Source organism: Bombus affinis, chromosome 9 (genome assembly GCF_024516045.1).
Source record: "Bombus affinis isolate iyBomAffi1 chromosome 9, iyBomAffi1.2, whole genome shotgun sequence".
Classification (NCBI taxonomy): Eukaryota; Metazoa; Arthropoda; class Insecta; order Hymenoptera; family Apidae; genus Bombus; species Bombus affinis.
The window spans coordinates 172,919-200,192 of NC_066352.1; the positions used below are offsets into that span (position 1 = coordinate 172,919).

The 27,274-nt window shown below is 34.3% G+C and overlaps 3 protein-coding genes and 2 long non-coding RNA genes across 6 annotated transcripts in view; 2 read left to right on the forward strand and 3 right to left on the reverse strand.

Moving 5' to 3' along the window:
* Window positions 1-1,603: 1,603 nt before the first annotated feature.
* LOC126920190 (uncharacterized) lies at window positions 1,604-3,789 on the forward strand. Its single transcript, XR_007711903.1, has 2 exons — window positions 1,604-3,193; window positions 3,273-3,789. It is a non-coding gene; the product is annotated as an uncharacterized LOC126920190 (long non-coding RNA).
* Window positions 3,790-9,125: 5,336 nt separating this feature from the next.
* LOC126920082 (uncharacterized) lies at window positions 9,126-14,991 on the reverse strand. The gene is made up of 3 exons (XM_050730009.1): window positions 12,892-14,991; window positions 11,130-11,645; window positions 9,126-9,488 (listed from the first exon to the last, which is right to left on the reverse strand). The coding sequence occupies exons 1-3, from the start codon at window positions 12,976-12,978 to the stop codon at window positions 9,348-9,350; spliced, it is 744 nt and encodes a 247-aa protein (XP_050585966.1). The 5' UTR covers window positions 12,979-14,991; the 3' UTR covers window positions 9,126-9,347.
* Window positions 14,992-18,950: 3,959 nt separating this feature from the next.
* Window positions 18,951-27,111, reverse strand: LOC126920192 (uncharacterized). Its single transcript, XR_007711905.1, has 3 exons — window positions 27,005-27,111; window positions 26,646-26,746; window positions 18,951-19,663 (listed from the first exon to the last, which is right to left on the reverse strand). It is a non-coding gene; the product is annotated as an uncharacterized LOC126920192 (long non-coding RNA).
* On the reverse strand, window positions 23,672-25,508 carry LOC126920174 (lipid storage droplets surface-binding protein 2-like). Of its 2 annotated transcripts, none has more exons than XM_050730181.1 (4): window positions 25,321-25,503; window positions 24,507-24,869; window positions 24,135-24,423; window positions 23,672-24,010 (listed from the first exon to the last, which is right to left on the reverse strand). In XM_050730181.1, exons 2-4 carry the CDS (start codon window positions 24,807-24,809, stop codon window positions 23,817-23,819), a joined length of 786 nt encoding a protein of 261 aa, XP_050586138.1. In that variant the 5' UTR covers window positions 24,810-24,869; window positions 25,321-25,503; the 3' UTR covers window positions 23,672-23,816. The 2 variants fall into 2 exon arrangements, with proteins under 2 accessions (XP_050586138.1, XP_050586139.1); XM_050730182.1 differs by having other exon boundaries at window positions 23,881-24,010; window positions 24,127-24,423; window positions 25,321-25,508.
* The window catches only part of LOC126920156 (cilia- and flagella-associated protein 45-like), a 35,812-nt gene continuing 35,262 nt past the window's right edge, over window positions 26,725-27,274 (forward strand). Inside the window, exon 1 of the mRNA XM_050730144.1 lies at window positions 26,725-26,843. The gene's annotated coding sequence lies outside the window, so the exon portion shown is untranslated. The remainder of the gene's footprint in view (window positions 26,844-27,274) is intronic.

Consider the following 27,274-nt stretch of genomic DNA (forward strand, 5'->3'; position numbering starts at 1 on the left):
GAGAAATCGTTTTGCAATATCGGTACCGGTGCTGCGAACGACTTGACGATAAGAGGGATCGATCTGTTTCTAGCTTTGGTATTACAAATTACATTAACAATTATCATATATCCGTCCTGACATTGCAGACGAAGTAACACACGATCGTGAATCATTTTAGTCGCCGATGAGAATAATTGGTTCCATTAACGCGTTTATACGTACATTGTAACATACACTGTAATATTACACAACAACACGATACATAAGATTTGTCGCATTACCAATGAAAATGCTGTTTTCATTTTGTAAATGTATACATGGAGTTTCATTCCTTATGTGTTTCATAATAATATTACGATGAATATTGATTAATAAGTCAATAAAATTACGACGATATCGATAATACGAAGCTCAGAAATAAGAAAATAATAATGATGTTCTCGTTCTAATGATGTCGATAAATCAAAGAACAATTGATAATATAAAAAGGGGATGTTCTTAAGAATACGATGCTCATAATTATAATAATTACAAATACAATCAAATCTACGAGAATGAGATTTAAAACACTGCTAAGTTATTACTCGATCGTTCAACGAACAAATATAATTTAAATTGTAAATTTTAGAAAAATTGTTATAGCAATACACTACCAATAAATTGTATAAAGTAACAAACTTTTCTAAAAAAAAAAAAAAACTCATTAATCTCGATATAATAATAAATACTTTTTATCGATTTCCATTTTTCCATTATCCTCTACTTAATTCCCAAGGATGTCAATGAGAAACATATTAGGTTGTTCCAAAAGTCTCTGTCTGTTTTATAAGAAAATAATAGATGCACAACATTTTTTCTTTTATATTATTTTATTGAATTTTGTATGATCCGTTTTCTACTAATAGAACAAAATGGATCATAATGTAAAACAAAAAATGATGCGCATCTGTCACTTCCTTATAAAACGAAAGAAACTTTTGAGAAAACCCAATAGAATGGGAATTTTCTCGTGGACACATAACATTAGAAAATTGTACACAACTTTTATTTAAATTCCTTCGTACGATCTCTGTACAATATTCTTTTATTAATTATACCTTAATTTTCTTTTTATTTTACTTTAATTTTTAAGTATCCTCCGATTGGTTTCCAATTATTTTGATTATTTTGCAGGAAGCGAACAATTTTAACGATCGGCATATTTTTCGATACTCGTAAACAAGAGTGTACAACCTGGACGTTTATACACACCCACATTTCTCTCAAACGCACAAACATCCGCATTCCGTTTATAATACTAAAATTTCGCTGGAAACAGGGAAACGCGAGATCAGGTATCTACTAAATCGCTTAAACTATATAGTTTATACCAGCGCGTTTACAGCTGTAACCAATTAACGTAATTACACTGCCTAAATGAAAGCATTCAGTTTATACTCGTGCATTCTGTTCTTTCAACAGCATCCTGGAAATTTGCGTGTTATCATTTTCGTAGAAATCGAGAGAGCTTAGGTTGAATGTAGATCCGACATCGTCAAACGGAAAATTACAAAGTTCTTGAATTCCTGGAAGGTTCTAACGGGATATAGGGTTTTGTTCCAATGGAAAACGCATATTTCTAGGAATCGGTTTTAATTAAATTTCCACATCCGTGAACAAAGGGATATGATTTATCGTGCGATAGCATATAATGAAAACTAAGGCAAAGAATGGAATTTTTTGTTTTTCGTAGAAAACGTGAGACGACATCGCCTTGTTAAGAGGGAATAAAACCATTCCAGGAAAGAATAACGATCGTCGTTAAGCGTAATGTAATTTCTTTCTGAAGAGTCATACTAATCTATCGCCCACGCGTAATGCCTCGATGCTAAGCATCTCTCATTTTGCATCTCGTTCGTTGCCATTCATCTCGTCGTGTAAAACGCAAATAAAATGGAAAGAAATATTTTTTATTCCAAGAAGCAATTATTCAAACAACAATTTATCAACGGATAAGAAAATCAGAAATGTCCCTTTTAATATTTTTAAAATTAATATTAAAACCATCTTTCTCTTCTTTTTTACACTCTTACTTATCTGAAATTCTTTATCTCCTAATTTCGATAAACCATTTTACAAAACGTAGGCTATTGCTCGTTTTACGTTTAACTGTTATGAAATTTTGCAGTCCATTTACGCATAATCTTGCGAGTAAAGTACATTTTGCCAAAAGTAATCGAGCGACTGTCTACTTTTGAACAATACTGTACCCAACAGCTACTTACAGTGGCTACAAAAAGTATTTCTGTATTATTTCTATTATTGTGTTTATCCCAGCGTGTTAATCAATTATATTAATTGAAAGCATATTAATTGTCCTCTGTCTGCAAAAGCCTTACCGACATTTACACGCTGGATCGTTTAGGATCATGCAATATCTGTTTACGTTCTCGTGTTTTAAAAAGTGTGCTCAAAAATTCTTGAATACTCTTGCAAGTTGCTAGAATATCTTCCAATAATTTTCATATCGATACGTGTGAATCTTTTTATGCGAAGCGGAATCTAAGCAAAAATATGAAGAAAGTGGAAAATCGCTTAAAGTCACTGGTCGAAAACCATCCACTATGCAGATGGACAGATAAATTTCGCGTCACTTGATAGTACTATCGTATGACTACGAACTATTGACACTAGTTGAAAGTGAAATGTAACGGCTGATGAAAAAAAATTGAAAAAGATAGAGATACGTAAGTATTAGCATTAGGTTGGCATAAAAGTTTCTTTCGTTTTGTGAGGAAATAATAAATGTACATTTTTTGTATCATATTATTGTATTGAATTATGTATGATCTATTTTGTAGTAATAGAATCCATTTTATTTTATTCATACAGAATTCAATAATAATAACATTATATTTCCTTATAAAACTAAAGAAACTTTTGGGACAACCTAACGCATATAAATACCTTTTCACAGCCACTGTATAAGATTATAAAAGATACTGATATACAAGATATTGTTAGCTGTAGCTGCACAGCCACCACGCACTGAGCATCGCAAATATCGAAAGCCCCGAAGAAAATTTGAAGAAGAAATGCTGTAATTTTATAAAAGTGAATTCTAATCGACGAGACGAGTAAACGTGTGACATATATCGTAGAATAGAAAAAAAAGTGTGTAATAGGCAAAAAAAGAAATGTTTAATATAAATTTTACTTAGAATTCATACACGTAAGTAGATATGACTTTTCTGCCAGTCACTGTGCATTATCTGACATAATTTATCTCTCGTACTTATTCTTTCATCCAGGCAAAGGAAGCTGTCGGAACAGATCTAATTCCCGTTCATTAGATTCGTCGCCTTACTGAATACGATATTCTCGAGTTCGCGGTTCAAGGGAAAGCGAAGAATTCTGGTGGGGTCGAGAGCAACGTTCAAGATGAAATCCTCGGCCCTTGTTAAATCGTCTCGGTCGGGGTCGAACAATGCGTTCGCCAGCATCCTCGTTTCTCTGTGATTGCACATAAAGCTGCCATTATTAGAACTTCAGTGGGCGGTAAGCGCTGGTGCTTTTTCCAGTCTCGCGTTCGCGCTTACTCTTACGCACAATTCGCCGCTGCAATCGCGTGCGTTTCCAGCCGCGTTCATCCGTCCATGTGGCTGCCAGTCGTAGCACGAAGCTCGTTCGTCGCGTTTACTCCACTTTTTTCATCGAAAAATTTTATCCGGAATATCACGTTCGACTCGACGACCGATTAATTATCGTATTTTACTTTCACCGATGGTGCATCATTTTCATGGGAAACGTTTAAATTTCCACGTGGTGCCACGTGGTGGAAAAATTGGCCACCGGTTGCTGCCCGACGCTCCTTCGTCGCGTTTATTCCACCTCTTCGGCGAAACGTTCCATCCGGAACGTCGCGATCGACACGAGATCGAAATTAATTATATTCTACTTTCTCCGATGGTGAATCGTTCTTGCGCGAAAGAAAATTAAATTCCTACGGCACGTGGTGAATAAATTGGCCACCAGTTGCTGCACGACGCTCCTTCGTCGCGTCTACTCTACTTTTTCGTCGAAACCTTCTGTCCGGAGGTATCGCTATCGACCCGAAATTATCCTTCCGTCCTTTTCGCGAAAGTCGTTCGAATTTCTGTGACGCGCGCGTGGGAAATACTGGCGCGAATCTTCGAGTTAGTGTGAATCTTTGGCTCGAATTTGATGATTCGTTCGCGTGGGAATCGCACGGCGAGGCGTGCGATTGTCGCGATCGCTCTTATCGCTCGCTCCACTTACGTTCCGCTTCGTTCTACCGACTACTAGTTTGCTGCATTCCCGGTTACTTTACTGGTGGTGAATCGTTAATCGACGCGAGTTATCGCCGACGAGTTTGTTACGATACGCAAGTACAGTGGAAAAAGGAGTTTAGCGAAACAGTTTCGTAAAGCTAAACGATTGGACGAATCGAAAGGAATTGGAAGTCGTTCTAAGAATTCTGTTCGAAGACAGCTTTGAGAAGGCGAACGGCGATTGAAAAAAGAAGAAATTGAAAGACGTGGAAGGAAATCGAGAAACGTTCGAATTCAACGAGGCAGTTTCGTACGCCTAGAGACGATGATCGAAGGAAATTGAGAAAGATTCGTCGTTCGAAACTCGTCGCTCTGTATCAATTTGGTATAAATAGGTCGAGCAAATATTCACGGTTAATCTTTTCGATAAAGCACTACCTACAAAACCACTGCATTCTATGATTTCATTTTATCTCTGGCGTACCGTAGAATCGTTCCCTTCTCCATTATGCGATCGATTAAACAACACCCTGTGTATTAAAACCAACGATTCACCTTCGTATTACTTCCGCGCGAGCTACGTGATAAAGCGCGAGACATTGAAAATGTTAGATCGCGAGAGTATCGTCGCATCCGCGTCTATATGACACGGCGTTTCGAACGCGTTACGAACCGGCGAAATGAAATGAGAATATCGGGTCTGCGAACTAGCTGCTTTCATCGCGATAACTACGTCTGCGAGTGAACGAGCATGCCTGGCGAGTTTTGGGTAGCCAGAAAATCCTATTGAAATTTCGATCAAAGCGCGCGAGACATGACGCGATCGAAACTTCCCAGTTTTCTCCTCGCCACGTGGCTGCTCGGCACGATCGCTACTAAGTCGCGAATGAGCGACTTTCTGCAAAGCTTGCAGGAGTACGAGATCGTTTACCCTCGAGTGATCCCGAATGAGAGCGCGCGGAACAGAAGATCGACCCACGAAGACCGAGAAACTTGGCGCGAGTATCTCCACCAAGAGCCGGTGTTCCTCGAGATCAGCAACTGGACCTTAAGGACCATGGCCAGCGATCGATCGATACTGTCGTCGAATTTCACCGTGAATTGGGTGCGCCAGGGTAAAACCAAGTCCGAGCGACGTAACGCCAAGGCGAACTGCGATCTTCGACAAGGCAGCTTGGAAGGAGACGCGAGTTCCTTCGTCGTCGTGACGATATGCGAAGAAGAAGTGTACGCCTTGATGTTGATCGGGCAGAGATCGTTCTTCGTTCAGCCGCTGACGAATGGCCAGCATGTGATGTTTCAGCCGAAAAACGAAAAGTGGTGGTCGATCAGGAATAATTCGAGCTTCGTGTCTGTGAATCCGGAAAATCCTGCAGGTGAGAAGGATCGTTATCGCGATGGCTTTTCATCTTTCGTTAGACGGTTGGATGTAGGTGATTGGTTGATCGATTTACCGACTTCCTTGCCAATTATGTTATAAGCTTCTTACTTTGCGATCCGCCGTTAATTGCTTCTTCTATTCTAAAATTGACTCTGATCGTGATACTGTAAGAACTGATAGCGTCGATATGATAATACCATACATAGAGTATGAGAGTAATCGTAATACAAACGAATATATATATATTCGGTTTAATAAATTTAATTTAATAAATTTAAACCGTCAAACAGGGAGGGCTTAATCTGCAGGCAAAAAGAAGAAAAAGAAATAATCATTTACAAAGCGAACGACCATTAGCTAATTCCAATTTGAAAATATAGCTAAAGTCAAAGTCATTTTGAACAAATGTTTCCCGTACGCGTTACCGTTTGGCATGGACGAACGTCTCGGACGTTGATGTCCGTACATTTATATATATATATATGCATTTCTGATAATCATTTTCAACTCGCACAGGGAAGAAACATCACTGAGGCTACCGTGAATTAAATTCGCGTATCAAGTAACAGGATAGATACGATTCATACGAAGCTTTGCGTCGTTATTCGAGGTAGGAAAAGCTTTAGCAGTGATATCGAGAAAAGCGAAATGCTGGAGATTTTAAATCAGTAATTAATAAAGTGAATTCATAAAATAACTTTTAAACGCATTGCTATCTAAAGTACAAATTCTTACGTTTTTAAAAATATATTCTTATAGTTATTGTATGTAACGTACTTGAATCTTTACGTGTATGGTTAAAATATTTTGTCCGCATTTTATTCAGTCATTTAAAATATCAAAGCAAACTTATTTCAAGTGAAAAATAATCCTTATTCCTATAAGCAGTATTCATTACAAGAACTAATTTTACATATATAATCGTAACAAAAAAGAAACATTAAACAGGCATTTATAGTTATTGACATTTATCTTTTGTATGTTCATTTACGAGGAAATGGTACTTAATGTAAAAGCGACTGGATTTCATATTTTTAACTATTGTGTACATGTATTGAATCTTATCGTTCTTCTTAAAAATTAAATGAATGCTCATAATCCTAAAACATCCTTTCTATGTTGTACTAGATATATATACAATTAAAATGTGTAATAATGTGAATGATAAACTAGTTCGAATAATTATTTTGCTTAAACGTAAGTTAATTGAAATCAGATGAATGTTATACACGCATTATACCGTGCATTATGAACTATTGATTGATTGATGCTCATATTTAATTATTAACGAGAAAATTAGAAAAATCAAATTGAATTTAATCTGTCCTTCTTATATTTATTAAGATGAGTTCTGGGACTTGAAACACTCGAGATTAGAAATTTTGATTAATGTTTCACATTATCACTGGACGCTTGTTGTAATATCTTTTGTACGAGATACACTATACATACACAAGATCAAAATGGAATTTCGAAACGGTCGTATCGTTCAACAAAAATCTCTTTTATCTTTGATCCTCTTCATAAAAATGCAATTCTCCTTTACAGAACATCATATAACATTTATTGTACGATATATTGTTCAATTATATTTCGAAATTTTCAGCTTCGAATCTTTGTTTAATTATACTGTAGAATTAAATATCATGCGTTATTTAAATATAGAGATAGACAAAACTTTTGTCCACATTTATTAAAGCTGTATCAATTGAGATGTTTAAATTTGCGAAATTTCATGGACTTTTATATTTAATTTTTCATCATGAATCCCGCTTTGCGATACAATACATATTAGATTTATAATATCTTAAATTTACAGTACCAATGCTGATTTTATCTGAAACTATTTGTTTGCAAATGATATCTTTCTTCGTTGGAATTACCCTTCACTTATAAATTAATAATTATTAACATTGAACAGTATTGTTAAACTTCAATAAAAATAGGATCGATAACTAAATGTTAGTTAAAGAAACTTCCTATTGCAGGTATAACAAATCATATTGAATTTTGTTTAGAAAACAATAATAAAAATGGGTGTCTTTTTGTGAAAGTAATTTACAGCATATCACTCGACTTATTCATATAAGAGATATTAGTTTGTTTAAATACCCTGTTGCACCATTTTATTCATTTTCAACCCAATTTTTTCACAACATTAAAAAATATTTTAAGTCTGAAGAAAAACATGAAAAACTTCTTATTAGCATGATTTCATGCTAAACATCCTCTTAAGATATTATAAATCTTTCTTGTTTACTAAAACCAGAGCCTGACTGAAATATACGAGTATCGCAACAGGATTAATCGTAATACATGATTAAATACAAGCAATATGTAAGCTATATTTTTACTTTTTACTTCAGAAATAAATATTTCACGAGCATCGTCTTTAGCTTAAGGAAAATAAACTTGTGAAATGTAATTTAAAGCTTCGTAAAACATGGAAATGTTGCAGGATAACAAATCAGAAAAGATATATTAAATAAATCACAGTTCAGGTATCTATAACATGTGATTCTCTTAACAAATCTGTTTCATTCATCAAGCAACTGCAAAATTTCCGTAAAATCAGAAGCGGTTTCACAAATTATAGGCATTCGTAAACATGATAGATAAGAGTTAGTATCGCGGCGTTTTAGAGTATCTATGAGCGTAATATGGAAAGTAAAAAGATGTATAATAAAAATAGTTCACTTTCCAAGCTATCGCTAACATTGTAACGAATTATTATACATATAACGGCTCACGAAACTACTCGGACGCTTACAGAAACTTTCCATGAATATTTTGTTGAAGCTTTTCATGAATTTCAAGATGCATTAGGCTGTCTCAAAAGTTTCTTTCGTTTTGTTCTATTATTACAAAATAGATCATACATAAATCGATAAAATAATATAAAACAAAAAGTGTCGTGCATCTATTATTTCCTTATGAAACGAAAGAAACTTTTGAAACAAATGTAAATAGGAATTATAAGATGCTTATTGATTACCATCGGTATTTGGACAGTTAATTATGTATTGTATAAATAAGTCACAATATTTTTAGTAGGAGCATTTTTACCCCTAATCAATCATATGTTTAAAAATACTCTTTACATTGTACATTAGTTTTTTGCTATGTGTACGTCTGCAATAAGCATCTTCTAGCTTCCATATATATATTTCCAAATTAGTCTCAATTTTTACCGGTGTAATCATGATAGACACGTCTCGTTACATTGAAGTGAAGTGAAGAAAAACACCAACACACATAATATATATTCGCAAAAATCTTCTATCTAATATTTTCGTCAACTACTGTATACACATTTATTAGATATTTGTGTGAGATTAAAATCGACAGATACGATAAAAGAATATTGTAGAGGTATAGCAATAAGAAAGTACAAGGAAAGTATAGCTCGTTAATTTGAATTACACCAGATTGTCAGTCATCTATTAGGTCGTGTTAATCTCTGAATAAATTCTTAAATAAATAAGTGTTAATTAAACGAGAGAAACTTAGCATTTATTAGTATTTGTGCTTCTACATTACATAATGAATAGGTCTTTTAGGGAAGAAATTCTTAGATAAAGAAGTGTTAATTAAACTAGAGACACTTAACATTTATTAGCATTTGTTCTTCCCCATTACTTCTTGAATAGGTCCTTTAGGGAAGAACAGAGAGACGGTTCGCTGAATTCCGTCTGCTTTTGATTCTTGCTATTTCAAAACCAATTTGTCACTTTACCTGACATTGGTTTGTTCGGAGATACCGAGGGCTTTCCGCTCGACCCGGAAGCCCTCGGTATCTCCGTATCGTTTCCCTTCTGCGCCGTTAACATCTTCTCAATCGCGCTACCAAATACCTACGGACAAAATTGTTCTTATAAATTTATGAATATTATGTGTTTACGTATTTGAATGAAAATTTTTATGAAACGAGATTTCGCGTTAAAATACGTAATAGTAAATACGATAACTTACATGCTCTTTTTACCAAGATGAAAATGTATATGTAAATTTACTTGATGTATATGTAAATAGAAATATTTATATGTAATATTTATATGCTTGTATTTAAAATATTTTCATGCTTAAAGAATAAAGGTCATAATGTTATAAATATTTAAATCCTTGCACCTCTCCTTTATCGCGTAAGAAAGAGAAACTAAAAGTTTCACTCCAGAGAATGAGCTTCGTTCTAAAACAAATCAAATAACATATATTTAAGTATTTAACTGTTATTTAATATTCCTATATTATTAATATAGATGAGAAGTCGATAAGATAGTTTACAATCATTAAGTACAGTATCGCAGATCCACCATCAGAGATCAGTAATATTAAAATAAAATTCATGTTGGATTAAAAGTGTGGTTAAGTTGGGGCTAACCCCAAATTTGCAAATTTTGACCTAAGTCAAAAAGTGGCCATTTTTGCACCTCCTCGCGAACGAAAAATTCTTGTGCGACGTTTAAGAGAATTTATCAAAAAAAAAGAAAGAATTATTAGCATTTATACGAAATGTGACATGGAAGTTGAAAAAGATGAGTGTAGAGATGAAAAAATTAAGCAGAGGTCAAACTTACGCGCTACACTTGATCTTCATTTTCTTTAAATTTTGATCCAGCTGATAAATCAGTAATTAAACCAAGGGAACTAAGTTTGAAATCAAGCGAATCTGAAATACTATCAGACTGTTGCTACGTGAGAACAATAGCCATCTTGTACTTCGTATTTGCTCGATTCCAAACTCTAATCGATATACCAGCAGAATTTACCAGCAAAATAATTATTCAGAGATTCTGTCGGTAAAACAATTGAAGTTTAAAATCGAACGAATCCGAATTACTGCGAGATCGTTGGTGGCTATTGTTCTCGTAGCAACAAACTGATGGTACTTCAGATTCGTTTGATTTCAAACTACAATTGATTTATCAATAGAGTTGCCGAAGAATTATTTTGTCGATGTCGGTGTAGAACAATAGCCAACAACGATCTCGCTGTACTTCATATTTCCTCTATTACAAACGTCGATTCATTTACCAGCAGAGCATCTGAAGAATTATTTCACATGGATCATGTAGAAAAAAAAACGAACACGAAAATGGAACTGTAATAACATTTTTTATTCCTTGTTGAGAGCCGTTCTTAAACATTTTGCAGGAATTTTCCCTTCGTAAGAAGATCGAAAAATAACCACTTTTGACGCTCTGTTTTCATCCCATATGAATTTTATCTTTAATATTACCGATTGATAATAATGTCACTGCGATATTGTCCGCAATGATTGCAAATTATCTTCTCCACGTTTCACCTATATCGATAATACAGAATATCAAACAACAATTATTTAATTTCACGTTGTTGTTGACTTTATTAATTTTTACGATAAAGTGCATTCTCTGGAAGAGATTTTACGATTTACGATTTTCTTTTTCATTCCTCCTTTCACCTACGATGGCTCTTAAACAAGAAACGATATCGTAACGAGAAATACAGCTTACCTGAGCGTCCACTTTGGTTCCACTAGTGTTGTCCCATACAACTTTGTCGTTGACCTCGCTATTAGGAGACTTTTTACCGAACATTTTCTTCACCGCCTTCACTACCTTCAATTTATCGAATCTAAGACTTAAACCAGACCTAAGCTCACTTTTAGCTCCGTTGGAACGGTCGGTCGTTTTTCCGGGCCAGTTTGATCTGCTATCGTCCCGCGAACTCGGCGCTTCCTCGTCGCATCGGTTGATTTCCGTTGCGGAAGACCCTACCGAGCTTAGGATCGATATCAGATCCGTATTGGAGCAGACAATGCCCGCAGCACCGGAAACGGATGCACTCGCGGCTCTTGGCAGTTCCGAGACGCGCTTTCGGAGAGAAGACGTCGGCGAAACCGACAGAGTAGGCATTTCAAAGAATCGTTGTTTCGGCTGTTCAGTGTAACGTTGAGCAGAACTGTTACCCTCCAGCGGCTGTATTTCGTACACTTGCTCCGTCGACGTCCTGTACATCCTTAAGCGCACCTGGCAAACGGATTGCTTTTATTCGAAAGACAGTTTCTTTTTTATCATAATTCGTGCATTATGATACATGTTTCGATGATTGAGCCGTTAAGCGTGACAAAGCGATGGAATTGTTTTGCACAGAAATTCTGGTTCTAAAATTATGTTAGGGATTCTAGGGCGTAATAACATCTTGGAACGCAAAGTTATCGATGTGTCGATGAAAGTTAAGCGAGCTTTATCGAAGCACACGTTCGAGTCTTTGAGCGATTGCTAGGAATACGCGTAATGTTCTTTTCTGTGAGCTGAAAAGTTGAACGACTATAAAAGGCGTTTGTAGAGGATTTCAAAGCGGAAGAAGAAACAATACAAATGTTTAGAATCAGAAATTATCTGTTCATTCTTTCGTATGTCTTCAATGAATATGTATAAGTTTGCTCGTAACAGAGTTGAAAAATGCCTGTAGCGTTCCAAGTTTGAACAACGGTTGTGTCGCGCGAAAGTTGAACAATATCTGAACCGCTTGAACGTTGACAAGTATCTTTTTCTGTGTTCGAGGTGTGAATGCCGCGAGTGTCATGACCAGCCTTTCACGTGCTCTTGGCGCGCCTTCTACTGGCAAAGATGGGACGCTACTTGAACTAACACGAGATGTTAGTTTTCCGAGAAGATCACGATATCTCTGCGGGTGAGGATGTTCGGCAACTTGTACCGCTGTAATATAATTCCAAATTACCCTGCGGAGATACCGAGTTTACGACACGTCCCTGGCGATTGAGCGCGGGATGAAGCAAATTTCTATGTTATTGCTTAATAATTTATGATTCCAATTGAAAAATAAGCTTCTTCGCGACCATGCTATAAGCTTCACCGACGAAGACGTGCTTCCTTAGCGAGGAAGCTCCTGACGAACAAGGAATGAAAACCATAGCGACTCGATTCGTCCGTAATTTTAACTGTTAATTTTCGCCTAATTAATAATTGTTCTAACTCCATCTAAAAAAGAAGAAAAAAAAAGTAATTGATGAATCCACGTATGCGTACATTGTTATAAAGAACGATATGATGTGTAAATAATTATAAGTTACAAAGAATAAAATAATAAATAATACGATGAAAATTGTATACCTGGAGAGCAACGAATATTTGGTTCTTTCAAATCTTAACTTCGCACGATCGTATAGAAGTTCGTCAACTTTAAACTCGGTTTTTCTTAGTCTGCAAACTAGCGGAGATAGAGCGGCTAAAATAAACGAAAGATCCTTACCTTCCTCGCTTTTAGGTCTGCGATGTCGTCCATAATGTCCAGCTGAACATTGTGCGTACTTCCTCTACCGCTCGGTGGTGCGGACATTCTAGACTCTGGGTCTCGACGACTCGGCAATATTCTGGTCACGACTTCAAAAGGAAAACCGGCGATTGATTCGCGACGATTACGGCCAAACAAAGTCGGTGACACTCTTTCAATCGTAACGACCGAATGTCTTCGGCCACCTAGCTGAGGAGCCGATGTTTGAGAGAGGGTGGACAGGAAAGTAGCTTCCCTCGGCGATGGTCCTTGTATTTTCGAGCTATCGCGGGGAGACGCGGTCGTTAGAATACGCGTCAACGGGAGTCGTAAATTCCCGTTACGATTAGAATAATCGACACCACGAATAGTTCGATCCCCGTATTTCGGTTAGGATAATCGGGGTGGTTGATGCGGTATAACACTGGTAGTCACTGAGTTATAATAATGTATATTTCCAACACTTTATACAATCACACAAAGTAGTAACGCCGTTGATTAAGATACAGATAACGAGAGAAGGGTTAGTCTTGGACGAGAGAAGGAGAGCTTTAGGCGCTCTAGGCCCTTGAGAGTTATAGGAACTGTCGGAGTTCTGGATAATGTGAGAGCCTTAGGAGACTCTAGGCCGTGTAGGCACCTTGAGAAATGATGAAGGAACTCTGAAAGATATAGGAACGGTGAGAGTTATAGGGATTATGGGAACTCTAGACACCGTGAGAGACGATCAAACTCTTAGAGAGGTAGGAACGGTGAGAGTTGTAGGAAATGCAGGAACTCTAGGCACCGTGAGAGACGATCAAACTTTGGAGAGGTAGGAACGGTGAGAGTTATAGGAAATGCAGGAACTCTAGACACCGTGAGAGACGATCAAACTCTAAAGTTTTATTCTAATGTGAATGCGGAGGAAAGCTCGGTATGGGTGTGCCCTTTGACCGAAGAACGCGGATTCGTTGCTTACATTTTCAGTTAGGAAAGTGAGGGCAATGATCCGCGATGCTGATTGGTTATGACCAATGTTGGGAAGGAAGATAGGAGGAAAAAGCCTCCTACTAACTTGTCCTAGGCGACATTGTTTATGGGGAGACTCGGATTTTCCGTTAGGGAGATCTCCGCCTTTTTCGTTAGGCCACTACCTGCTTTCTCTGCAATTCTTAAGAGCACGTAATAAACCCAAGGACCCTTCTAAAGAACCAGCTGAAAACACTTCTGGAATTAGAAAGTCTTTTCTGGCAGTCAGATTGACTCAAACCATGTGTGCGAACAATGCAGTTAGGATTTCACTTTATGGTGGGTCCTTAGGCCTATGGAAGGTTCGAAGGACGGCACGTAGACCGTTGGCTGTCACGCCGCGCGGGATGGACTGCGGATGTGTTGCGCGGCGTAACAGTCCTGATCGTTCTCCGCCACGATCGCTCATTCGTCTCACCTGTCGACACAAACATCAAGATAGTTTCGATACGCGAGAACTGTCGTAGTGACGATCGAGCCTGGCGAAAGTCAAATTGACCAACTTCATCTTTGGACAATCTCATAATTTCGCAATTTCATCGTCCAAGTACACGATTGATTCTCACAAAACCTCTAGTTCCTTAGAGCTTAACGCCACGCTCATCTTTTCACTTTTATCGCATATTGTCTCACCACTTGCGATACCTGTAATTACTTTTCTCTACTTTTCAATTTTGGAGTTGGTCAATGTGATTTCCGAATGGCTCGATTGACTATGCGAGTCTTGGATAAAGATGACAATTAAACTATTCAGATTAGTCATGTTGCTTCGTCAAACGATTTGAATTCAAGCAATTCGAAACCATTTTGTCAATGTGAACCTATTATTTTACCAATGTGAATCTGTAATTTTGCTTGAAATATCCTTCCAAGTTTTTATGATGATTCAGACTGGTCAAGTTACCTGAATCAAGCAACTAATTTCAAGTTACTTGAAACTATTTTGTTAACGTGTACAGTTGCTTGAATCAAGCAACTATTTTCAAGTAAGTTAAAATCATTTTGCCAATGTGAACCTGTAATTTTGCCTGAAATATCCTTCCAAGTTTTTATGATGATTCAGATTGGTCAAGTTACCTGAATCAAGCAACTAATTTCAAGTAACTTGAAACTATTTTATTAATGTGTGCAGTTGAGTGAAGCAAGTATTTTCAAATAACTTGAAGCTATTTTGTTAACGCGTACAGTTGCTTGAATCAAGCAACTATTTTCAAGTAAGATGGAACTATTTTGTTAACGCGTACAGTTGCTTGAATCAAGCAACTATTTTCAAGTAACTCGAAACTATTTTGTCAGTGTGAAACTATATAGACACTAGTTAATTCCCATACACATGTATAATGTATAATGTATAAACAGAGCTATTTTTTCAGATCAGAAGGTACGATCAATCTTTTTCTTTAAATATATTATGCAAACGTTGGACAACGTTATGTTTTGTTAAGCTAACAGGATACACTAAAAGTACATTATCAAGAAAGGGGATGTGGCCCGTAAGCAAGTATGTTCTTCTAGATATGACCATCAGACAGTACCTGTGATGCGGTTATCCCGGAAGTACATTGCGGAGTCGGTAGAGAGCGTTTCCTGACCTCTCGCCAGGGAGACAATAGATGAGGATTTAAGAGTGTCGAATCGGGATCCATGCAACGCGAAGGCGACTCGTTCCTTCGCCCTTCCTCTTCCTCTTCGCCCGATGTGCTTTTCTCTATGACGATTTGAGGCTCGCCATAGTTTGCCACATTCACATTCGGGCTGTACCATTGTCTTCTTATCTTGATTTAGAAAACTCTCACTTGAACATAAATAAAACGTTTCTTCGTTGAAACCGTATCATAGTGGAGAACGATCGAACAGTACAAAAGAATGAATAAAAATAAGTCACATTTTTATTAATTTTCTTTTGTATCTAAAAACAAATCTGATAGATTCAAAGATACAAGATCTTTGAAAATATCGTATGGAATTTAATACTAATTTAGTGTGCAATTAATAAATTACTATACTATTTTATTTCTCCTATATACATGTTGGAGATAAAAGGACATCGGGGCCTTTCTTTTGGAATTTTTGGGAAGACCCCCAATACTTTAGTCTAGACTTTTTATTATAGCTGCACTTAAATAATAAAACTCAGAAGTAGTTGTTTATGATTTAATCCGACTATGTTTAGCCGAGATTTATGACAGTAGGCTTGGGCTCGAAGTGACACAACTGGTCGCTAAACGTAGCCACGGTCATGGCATGGACGTTTTTACCTAACAAAGCTATGGAGTAATTGTATAGATCTCCTTAAAAATATAGTTGACCCGAGGGGTACAGAGACGAGTATATAAGTGCAGTTCCATTTGGACTGAGGGAGTTCTACTTATACTGTAGACAAGTAAGTTGAGTTCTACTTATATCGTAGACAAGTAAGTTGAGTTACACTTGAATTGTGGACAAGTAAGCTCAGTACGACTTAGACTTTGGAAGAAGACGTATTTGTTATCCCTTTGACCGTGGATTCGTTATTGAACCTAAGATCATTGTCATTGGCACCTCGAGTATCTAATTGCCACGGTTACTTGTCAAACTCTGTACCATATCGGTACTGTAATCATATCGGTACCAGTAAATATCATCCATATCGTATAACAACAATGGTTAATCCAAATGAAGATTCGTTACACGCCCCTAATCCCAATGAGAACTCGAGATATATGTATTTTTCTTTTCTTTTTGCTTAAAAGATTTCCTGTTTATCGTCACATTAGAATGTCAGATTCTTTTGGCACACGAAGGCTTCGTAAATATCAGAAGGAATATAACGTGGAAAAATGTTGTTTTATTTTTAAAGTTCTACGCTTCGCTACTTTTTTCCTAGTACGTTCGCTTTAGCAATAACACTGACTTTTTCGCCCGTTAAAAACGGATTACGCAGACGCGCTCACGCAGCACGTGCCCAGAGCGAATGTTGCGAGTCGATATTTTCTTTTGCGAATCGCTCTCGTTATTTCGTTGGAAGTGTTACCGTGCGGATATCAGACAGCCATTGGAAGTTATTAGACGTTAAAATTTGGCGACAGCTTCGCGTATTCCACCAGTTTCTCGATATTCCCCTTCGAACCTACAAATTGCTTCCGTATCTCGCCAACAGCTAGTCCTCGTATCTTACGCAGACGTCGATTAGAAGTAGAATTTTCGATAAAATTTAAATTTCCCTTTTCAGTTCGTACTTCGATTTATGGACTCGTACATACGTTTTTCTCTTATATATTACGTGCATTTGCATATATATCTGTTTCTCTATCCCATGCGTCGTAGTTTTTGGATGAAACCAACAGCTTGTACACACGTGCAAGATTTTATTTTTCGTGATAAATCGAACAAGAATATATTCTTTCGTGCTTCTTAATTGAGTGACATTACACCAGGTGAATAATGTACTCGAATAAACGATTTTTCTTAATACTTATAAATTACGCGACGCGTTAACATTCAATTAATTCATAAAGGAAAGCATGATAATTATATGAATCAACTTTAAGAAAATAAGTGTAATTTTTAATATTAAATAACGAATAATAGAAAAGATGGAATAAATAAGTTAACAATAAAATGATAAACAATACGCGTTTGCTTATTTACAAAAATCAAAATATAAGCAGCTTAAGTAACTCAATATTTTATGGAACGTTCTTCAAAATCAATAACTACATTGTGTTCTTTCCATTCTGTAAAAAAATTCTGTAACGTAATTTCCGCACTAAAGGACCTTCTATCGTAGCATTTTCGTCGGAGAATTTCAAATAATCTAGTTCTGCTTCGAAATCTTTTTATTACCTTCTTTTATTACGCCTTTGAATCCATCGAAAGATTTACATTAAAATTTTTACTTTGCCACTACTTTCTTTATGTCGCTGCATATCAATTATTTATTGAAGCTACTTCGTTCTAACGTGGCAATCATTCACCAGTTCAGCACAGGCTAGCGCACATTTTACGAGACGGATTTTCCTTGCGTCGAAGTCGCAAATGTCGTTACACGTGTACCGGGGTGTATCGACAAATATCAGTCATACGAGTAGCATTGAATCGGTGGAAATATCGAATTTCGAAAGTTTGATTCGACGTGTCCAAGATACGAGATTCCAAAGAGAAAGTTCGCCCTCAGGTCGACGATATCGATTTAATATTACATGCGATTTATTTTCGTTCGCTGAATCAGTGAACTTCTACATTTCACGCGGTTCATCGGGCCGAATGATTTTTCTGCATACAAAGGGCTGGAAATTTGAAACATACTGTAGCCTAAACCGGTCGCCGGATTAAACTCGACGAAGCTTCGAATCGAGAAAAACGTGCAATCGTAATCTGGCTTTTACGAAAATGGACACAACGACGTTACCGGACAAATAACGAAATTCTTGTCCATTATTGAAATTCTATTGAAATTCTATTAAATCGCCAACTACGTTCTTATTGAAATTTTCATTTATTTCTTTTTAAACGCACGATCGAATTTATCGCACGCGTACTCTTCTGATTATATTCTATCGTTGATATTATTACGACGAACATTGTACATAAAAATTTAGAAAGTTACTATGCACAATATTTGATTTTTCCTCAATTTTACTTTAACGAATTTCGAGTTTTAGTTTACGTTACTTAGAAAGTTCGAATTTTCTCCGTTTATGGCAATACGAAACTATTAGATCGTCCGAAAAGTTTCTTTCGTTCTATAAGGAAATAATGGATGCACATTTTCCGTTTTATATTATTTTATCGAATTACCTATGATCCGTTTTGTTTTATCAAACTAAAGATCACAATGTTCGACAGATTAGGTTTTATGTTTGTATAAAGATGCGTCGTTGAAAAAGACGTCTCTTTGAAAGAAAGACACTTTCCGGACAACCCAATATACAGGGTGGTTAGTAACTGGTGGTACAAGAGGGAAGGGAGTGATTCTACGCGAAAAAAGAAGTCGAAAATATAGAATAAAAATTTTTCGTCTCGCTCATTCTTCTCGATGATGCATATTTATTTATTCAAATATCCAATGTAGGGTTTATTTCGCCGTACCCACGTTCAATTTTCATATTGCGCGACTTCGGTCACATGAACCGATTTTTAGCATTTCTATCATTGAATTTTTTTCTTACCACCTTATTCTCACCGATTGGTTGAGGATTGATTTAACGAAACAAGGGAATAAATTTACATTATATCCCAAGACAATACAGAATTTTAAAATAAAATGTGTTAAATGAGTGTTTGACTGCTTTTGTAATATTCAAAATAATCGCAACATCTAGTCACATTTTTGAGCAAACTCTGTACGCGTCCAAATATTCGAAAGTAGGTATAAACCAGGAGGTTTATCACAATGTGGACTATATTAGCTTTTGAATGCATGGTTAATAAGGGATTGCCCTTTGTGGATATGATACAGAATATCGATCATTATGTTGTGTCCGTTGGTTAGACCATGACCTTTGATTTTCGTAAAGCGAAAAATAACTGTTTTTGACGACTGACCTTTAGTATCTGGTCATAAACTGCGTAGATCCCCAAGAAGACCCGTAATCTCCCCTTTGCCCCGCTATTAATTACTCAACGAGGGAGTGAAGGGTAACAATTTGCTTCTTTTGCCGAATGGTTCATGACGTTGTCGGCTCTTCAAGTTTTTTTGGTCTAGACCCCTCTTCGGGCCCGATCGGCAATATCATAAACGCTTGATTATTCCATGTTCCTGAACAAACCCATCATTACATATAATTGTAGATAAAATTGCAGTTATTTCTACTTGAAGATTCCGAATGTAATACGTGTTTAATAGGATTATCATTATTCAGGGGGTTTAAATGAAACTGTCATATTGTGATAATTGATAATTCTATATTCTGATAATGTTCTGCGATTCTTTACGTAGCCAGCTGGATAATTAAAAAATGGGGAGAAATGTGTTCCAGATGCAATTTACTTTAATTGTCTTTGCATACTTAATCTTTGTACACCAATCATATTTTGTTACTATCTACTAGCAACTCCAAACAACACGGGTCACTGAAATCCCGAACTCTGGAGAACGCGACATTATTACTACGAGAGAAAACTCGAAACAAAATTCCATGTTAAATTTCAAATCGGAAACAATATCAGACGAGGTTTGAGAAAGCATCCGAGTCCAAACAAGATAACATAGGACATGAAAAATCGGAACTCAAATTATACATCGCTAGGATTCTTTCCAGAAAACATTTTTTCTATTTTTCGAACAGATGGGACCTTCGTAATCAAAAAGTGAATCTCTTCTATCTCCACTCTTCAGAAATGTGCTTCCCCCGTCTAAAATAACAAACCTGTAGAAACGTGTAAATTCTACTTCCAAAGTCATACTTTCAACAGTAATAAAATTAATAAATGAATATTAAACGAACGACTGACGAAAACGCGTATCATTCAATACCAAGAACACGGTCACAAAAAAAAGAAAGAAGCGATTTTACCTTGTAAACGAGACTATGAACAGTTAGCTGCATTGATTACAGTAGGGCCAAGGTTATTAGAGACATGGGAACATGTAAACCATAGTTTGAACCAGTTGGAAAATTAACTAAGGAATATTAACTGAACGATTGACGAAAACGATTATCGTCGAATAAAAAATAAACGGTCGCCAGAAATATGAGAACGATTCTAACTCGCAAAACTAAGGTAGGGAAAGTTTGACAACTGTATTAGTTGAGATTGAATGTCTGTCAATCAAAAAACCTGATTATAGTTCAAAAGAACCTGATTTCGATTGAATAAAATTATTTCACTAATATATTATTTCTTTGTAAGGATAAGCAGAGTTGTCACCAAAAGATGAATCCGTCTGATTTGCTGCTCCACAAGAATTAAAGCGGACAATTCAATGAGACCAAGATTAGTTGTTGGGTATTAAACGATTGAAAGCCAAAGATATTTATCATATTATCATCGAACACCAACAAACAATCGCCAGAAATATGAGCGTGATTCTAATTCAGAAACTAGACTAAAGAAAGTGTCACGTACACGAAAAGCCTGACGGATGTGTAGATACGTGAACCTGCACTATCCGAAGAAGACTGCTTCGAAATCGAAGAATTTATAACCGATTTATGCATGGAATTAGACACCTATACCGTTCTTCGTTAGACATCATGGTGTCTGCATCTCAGGAACGATAAAGAATCGTGGAAACAGGATGTCATTTTCTAAGACACCGCTAAGAAAGTGCATAAGCCTTCAGAGACCTAGGTAAGACAGTTCACCGAATACTGATAATCGATGTATATATCTACGACCAATGGATGTCCGAATAAACAGGAGCATTGCAGTATACAATGTGAAATTATAATGCAAAATAATAATTGCAAAATAATAAGACACTTATCATTGAACATAAAGGACCAGATTTTATAAATATGGATGCCCTTCTAACTCGTAAACTAAGCTATAAAAAGTTTGTTGCAACAATATTTGCTTAGGTTATGCTTTTGCTAGCTTATGCTTTCAAAGACCTAAGCAAGACAATACATCGAATATTGAACATACAACGATGCTTCATATATACATTTTCGGCGGATGAACATCTACACATGCGAGAGGATAACAATATGTATAATATGTAATTGTTATATTATACAAATAATACCCAACAAATACCCAACAAATATTTGCGTTTGTCGTTAATATCACTAATAAATTAATTTAAATATTATCATGATGGATCGTATTAGACGCTCCGCTGCATACATGTGCCGGAGTGGCTAGTAGGCAATGGTAGATAAACACGCGGAGTACAAAGGGTTAAATTTCGTAGGGTTATTTGATTTTGTAAAATTGAGAAAAAAATTCAACTTCGCTTTTCCCCATTTTTTAATATAAGATAAACTCAGCAAGGTTCTATGGCTGAGTTGCTTGATTTTGTAAAATTAAGAAAAAGAATCCAGTCTCACCTTTCTTCCCCATTTTTTAATATAAAATGAACTCAGGAAGGTTCTATTACGTACAAAGCAGACTTTAATTTTCAAAAGGAGCCTACTTTTCAAGAAGTTATAACTGCTCAAAGATCGGCAATATTTAAATTTCCATAAAAATTTAGTATTTCTTTGATTTTTCTACTTATATCGTATATAAGTAGCATATATACGATAAGGAATACTAAATGGATTAATTATAATTATTTAGATAGGATTAATTAGATAAATAAGGGATTTAAATAGATCTGGTCAATTGGAGATTCGTGAAACAGTTGAAAACTTTCAGTATTTAATCAAAATTCCGCATGTCGATAAAAACCATCTTCTTGATGCTACTGTGATATATATAGGCCATCATATTTTACATTAATATTGTCGTAACAATATTAGATTTTGTTGGCAATATTAGTCTTAAAAACAATATTCGACGAGATTGACTTCGTTCTTAGTAACAGTCGATGTTAATCAAATATCGATTGGTTTACAGTTCACGTTTTCTAGTGATTATCGATGTTAATCAGATGTTAGATCGTCTGTACTTATTAGAAATTCGAAACTTCTTATTCGAAAACCTTGGCTGTGCATACGTTCGTATCAGTCTCGATACATAGCAACGCTAAAAATACAAAATTTATATTTGTTTTCAAATTCCATTTAAAAAGATTTATCAAATATTGAATATTAGATATTAAATTTGCATTAAAACTTTTCTAGAAAATTAATATTTTATGACTCGTGCCTTTCATATCATATTTTGACATAAAACAACTTGTTTGAATAAAAGATGCCGAATGTTGACCTTCTCAAAACTATATAATTTATGTAATAATTTTTCACACAATACACAATTTAAAACGTATAAGATGTTTACAAATTAAATAAATGATTCTCATAATTACATATGACTCTTTCATTTACAATGAGCATGTAAATTTAAATTACTCCAACTATTATTGAAAATAAAAAAAATATGAGTATGAGTATATATGATTACAAAATTAATATTCATTTGCATATTAAAATTTATTTTTTATATATCAAACCTCAAATGTAATTTGATTGTTTGTAATGTAATGGGGTTTTATATATCAAACCCCAATGTAAAAGCGGTCTTAAATAATAAGATATCAATGACTTTCCTATCTTTTACTAAAAGTAAAATTAATCAAAATAATCAGTACCAATATTCGTTTCAATATCAGTACCAATACTCGTATAATAACCGTTTCAATTGCCAGTATACTTAAAAATTGCGATCAATAGTTAGAACTTCACACTTTATTGAAGTCTGTTGAATTAAAAGGCTTCTCATAAAAATGATAGAATTTTAGAAAATATCGTCATAAAATGAAAAAGTGGAATATGAACTGAAGAAAATTTATTCTTATTTCTACGTCACTAGACAACACTTTCGAATTTCAATCGAAACAATCATATAAATTTGCAACGCATTAAAGCGTTATATATGCAATGTAAGCAGAATCCAGAAATGACTCAACATTGATATCTTACTGCTTAAGATTACTTCAGGTCATACTATCATAGGTCATTAAACTCAACTCGATGTCACATACAACATCTTATCGTAAAAAACGCACACGTATTATTTAAAAATTATTTTTCTCATGTAACATAAAGAATAAAAAAATAGAAATTTAAATACCAAATAAAGATAAAGAAAGAAAAAGTGGAAGGGATATTATTTCAGAAAACATTATAATAAAGATTCAGGCATACCTGGATTAATATATCATAGAATTATTTGATATTTTATTGTAAACTATTATAAGTACACAACAATGCTTAAGTGCAATTTTAAATATACTGCATATTTTCATATACAGTATGTGGTATATATATATACATATATACATACATGCATACATATATATATTACACACCATGCAGTATGTATTTGAATAATAAGAGTATACATATAATATCTGATATCAACAAACGAATTTCCATTCTATAAATATGTTGCAATTCCATTAAAGCAAAGTAAATACGTTTTGAAGTACGAGAACTAAATTCACTTAATCTCCCAACAGTGTGATGAAGTTTGGCATCTTCATTGCATAACTTTTCTACAAAGGATGAACAATAATTTTTAATTACAGGATAATGTTAATAATGCTAATATTCTTACTAATAATACTATATTATATCATATATTTTATAATATTTAGTATATTATAAGTACTATTTTACCAGTTCCTTTATTGTGAATATCATCAGAAGGAATAGGTAAGTATTTATCCAATATTAATTCAACGAAATCAGTGGTACTGTCAACAGTTTTTAAAATACTAATTCCTGTTTCAGTCGACATAACTCTATCTGCCTGCTGCCAACTATACATTCTTAAATAATGAACTTTGTAATAAGTGTGTAACTTTATAACTTTAACTCTATGTTTGGTTCCCTTTTTTAAATCTGTGAATGTTTTAACAGCTGGTCTAAGACGTTCTGATACAAGAGATTTAGTCCGGTTTATTATCTAAAATAATTAATACAACATGAAAAAGTAGGTTTTATGAAGAAAAGACTATGAATATAACTACATATTAAAATATATATAACCTGCTTTGGTTCTTCTTTTATTATGGGTAATTTTACTTCTACATAATCAATTCCTTGACATAATGTCTTATCAAGTGTACAAATAGGCTTTTCTATTAATTTAGCAACTGGCAATGACTTTTCAACCATGGTATTAACTATGTTCTCCATAGCGTTAAATGCCCAATGTACAAATACATTTGTATCTTTTACACGACCATATACTGCTGTAGATTTATCCCATAAGTAATTTACACTTGGTATTTTACGGGCGCGATTAACAGCTTGTATTTTACATATGTGTTTTGAGGATTCAGCTTCCATATTAATAAACAATAATGGAATTTTTATCAATAAAGTAAATATCTTTTACAAAGTCAAAATCTATAACATAAGTTAGCATATAATTTTGTTAAAGGGAAACAAAATTTAGCGTGGGATAGTTATTTGCTTAGTTTAGCATATCCATAATCTATAATTACATAGTTATCATATACAACATATACAAAGCAAACTGAAAGTTGGAATATTCCAAAGTCTTGAATATAAATTGATAAAATTCATATCAATTTATGCTTTTATATTGCAGTGGTATTAATATTATTCTTTCAATTTTATACTGCTTATAAATATTATACTTTTATCAATAACAACAAGTAATATAGAATAATTTAAGTAAACAAGAACCATATTCACAGAAAAATACTTATTAAACATTTTATGAAACATATGACATGACATGAGGTCATTTATAGAAAAATCTGACATAACTGTAATATAAAAATTATACCAATTATTCTAACTTTTCTTAACTAATTGGTTGTTTGACACTTACTTAATGTAATCAACTTCAATGAAACTTTGTTTACATTTATCACGTTTCTTTCAACTAAAACATACACTTTGATCCAATCTATTTCACCGAGAAATTTATTTGTTCAATAATCGAGTACGACAGTTATAACTTCTCTTTCTCTTATGAAATATCATAACACTGTAGTGCTTTTTACAATACGACGCTACTATTCGCTGCTAAATAATCGTACGAGGGCACCATTGTCGCATCTTCACAGTCATGCGTGATACATTTTGTTTTAACCGACTTTTGTACTCAAGAATTTTGATAACATTCAAATATTTTATAGTTCATATGAAGTTAAGAGGATGAAAGGGTAAGTCACTATTTTTCTAGTTTGAAATATAATTAAAAATAAAAGAAATGTTTGCTACTCAATTCTTATTTTCAAAAGTATGATACATAATGCACCTTTAAATCATTAAATTAAAAAAAATGAGAAAAAGATTAGTTTCGTAGCATAAAAATTAAACAAATAAAAGTTGTATAGTTTCAAAGAGTACATTATAAACGAATTAGTTTCAAGAATTTCCTAACAACAGTGGTTGCAAATTATCGTAAACTATGATAATATTTATAAATGGAAATCAATCCTATAAATATTAAATTATACTATACAATATTGTAAAATGTATTTTATATGATTTATCTTATAACATGAAAAATTTTTGCTAATATGTACAGAAAAATGCTTTCTTCGAAATGATTAGAAATTTAGAGGACATTTTTGTATATCTGTAGCACAATACGATATTGATACCGCGTAGCATTTGAGTCAAATAAGACGGTCGTTATAAGAAATGGTAAACATATAAAAACCATTTGGCAAGGTAAGACAAAGACTTTGCTGTTTCAAAGGAAGTATTTGTATCAACGAATATTAGTTATGCTATAAGTTACGCTTTACATATAATTTAATTTATAATTTATAACTATATAATTATCTCTTTTTCACAACGATTTTGCAAAAAATCGTTTCGTTTAGTGTGAAATCGATACGGAAATCGATTCTAGAACAGTTTTGAAATCGATATAGGATCAAAGAATAACAATTTTAGATTTAGAACCATTATAAATATAATATACCTGGATAGAAGTGATAGACTGCAGATATCTTTTATGCAGATCTATGTTTTTATAAATATAATTTAAAAACTGAAACGTGGGTAGAAAATTGTTTGGATATAAAAATAATTTTATCGACAAATAAAAAAAAAGATGGAAGCAATTCCGAAATATGTGCATAATTGGAAGAATATTTGTATTCACACATTAGAAATTCATAATTTAATTAATTCACTTACTTCAAGTAAATTTGAACTCCAGATTCTTTACTTATAGATGAAGCGAAATCGAACTTTCTGCGCCGATTACTGCTGAATCTGAAAATGAGCCATCACAGAATCTGCAACGAACAGAAAATTACTGTAGAAAATATCATTAACGTAATGAAAGAAGACATTTAAGAAACAACTAGCAGATAAAATTAGTACATCGAATTGGTAAGTATTAAATATTAAATATTAAATATGCGAAAAATGTATATACCTTTCAAGTCACTAAAATTACAATTAATATTTGTGTATCTGTATAGAACGTTATATAAAATAGATTGAAAATTATATGTATATAAAATATACCATAAAATCATATAAATAATTACCTTTAAAGTGATTAGGGATAAAACAAGATTACATAAAATATAATTAAATATAAATATCATTAATGTGCTTGCAAAATATAATACAACCACACTCTTTATACTTACAGTGGTGTGTAGAAGATTCCACACAGATAGAAACTACCAGAGTATACTATATATACTAGTATACTACCAGATACTCTAACATTGAAGATACCATCCAAACCAAATCATATTGTTAGGATGATTCATATTATATTTACTATTGAATTCACAAATAAAGTTGGAATT

Bases quoted from the DNA above. Each gene is read 5' to 3' on its own strand.
- LOC126920082 (XM_050730009.1), bottom strand. From the start codon at position 12,978: ATGTCCGCACCACCGAGCGGTAGAGGAAGTACGCACAATGTTCAGCTG. The intron at 11,646-12,891 runs GTAAGGATCTTT...TCCGTTTGCCAG, and splicing joins CAGACCTAAAAGCGAGGAAG to GTGCGCTTAAGGATGTACAG. The intron at 9,489-11,129 runs GTAAGCTGTATT...TTTTGTCCGTAG, and splicing joins GAACCAAAGTGGACGCTCAG to GTATTTGGTAGCGCGATTGA.
- LOC126920174 (XM_050730181.1), bottom strand. From the start codon at position 24,809: ATGGAAGCTGAATCCTCAAAACACATATGTAAAATACAAGCTGTTAAT. The intron at 24,424-24,506 runs GTTATATATATT...TAATTATTTTAG, and splicing joins TAAAAGAAGAACCAAAGCAG to ATAATAAACCGGACTAAATC. The intron at 24,011-24,134 runs GTAAAATAGTAC...CATCCTTTGTAG, and splicing joins TATTCACAATAAAGGAACTG to AAAAGTTATGCAATGAAGAT.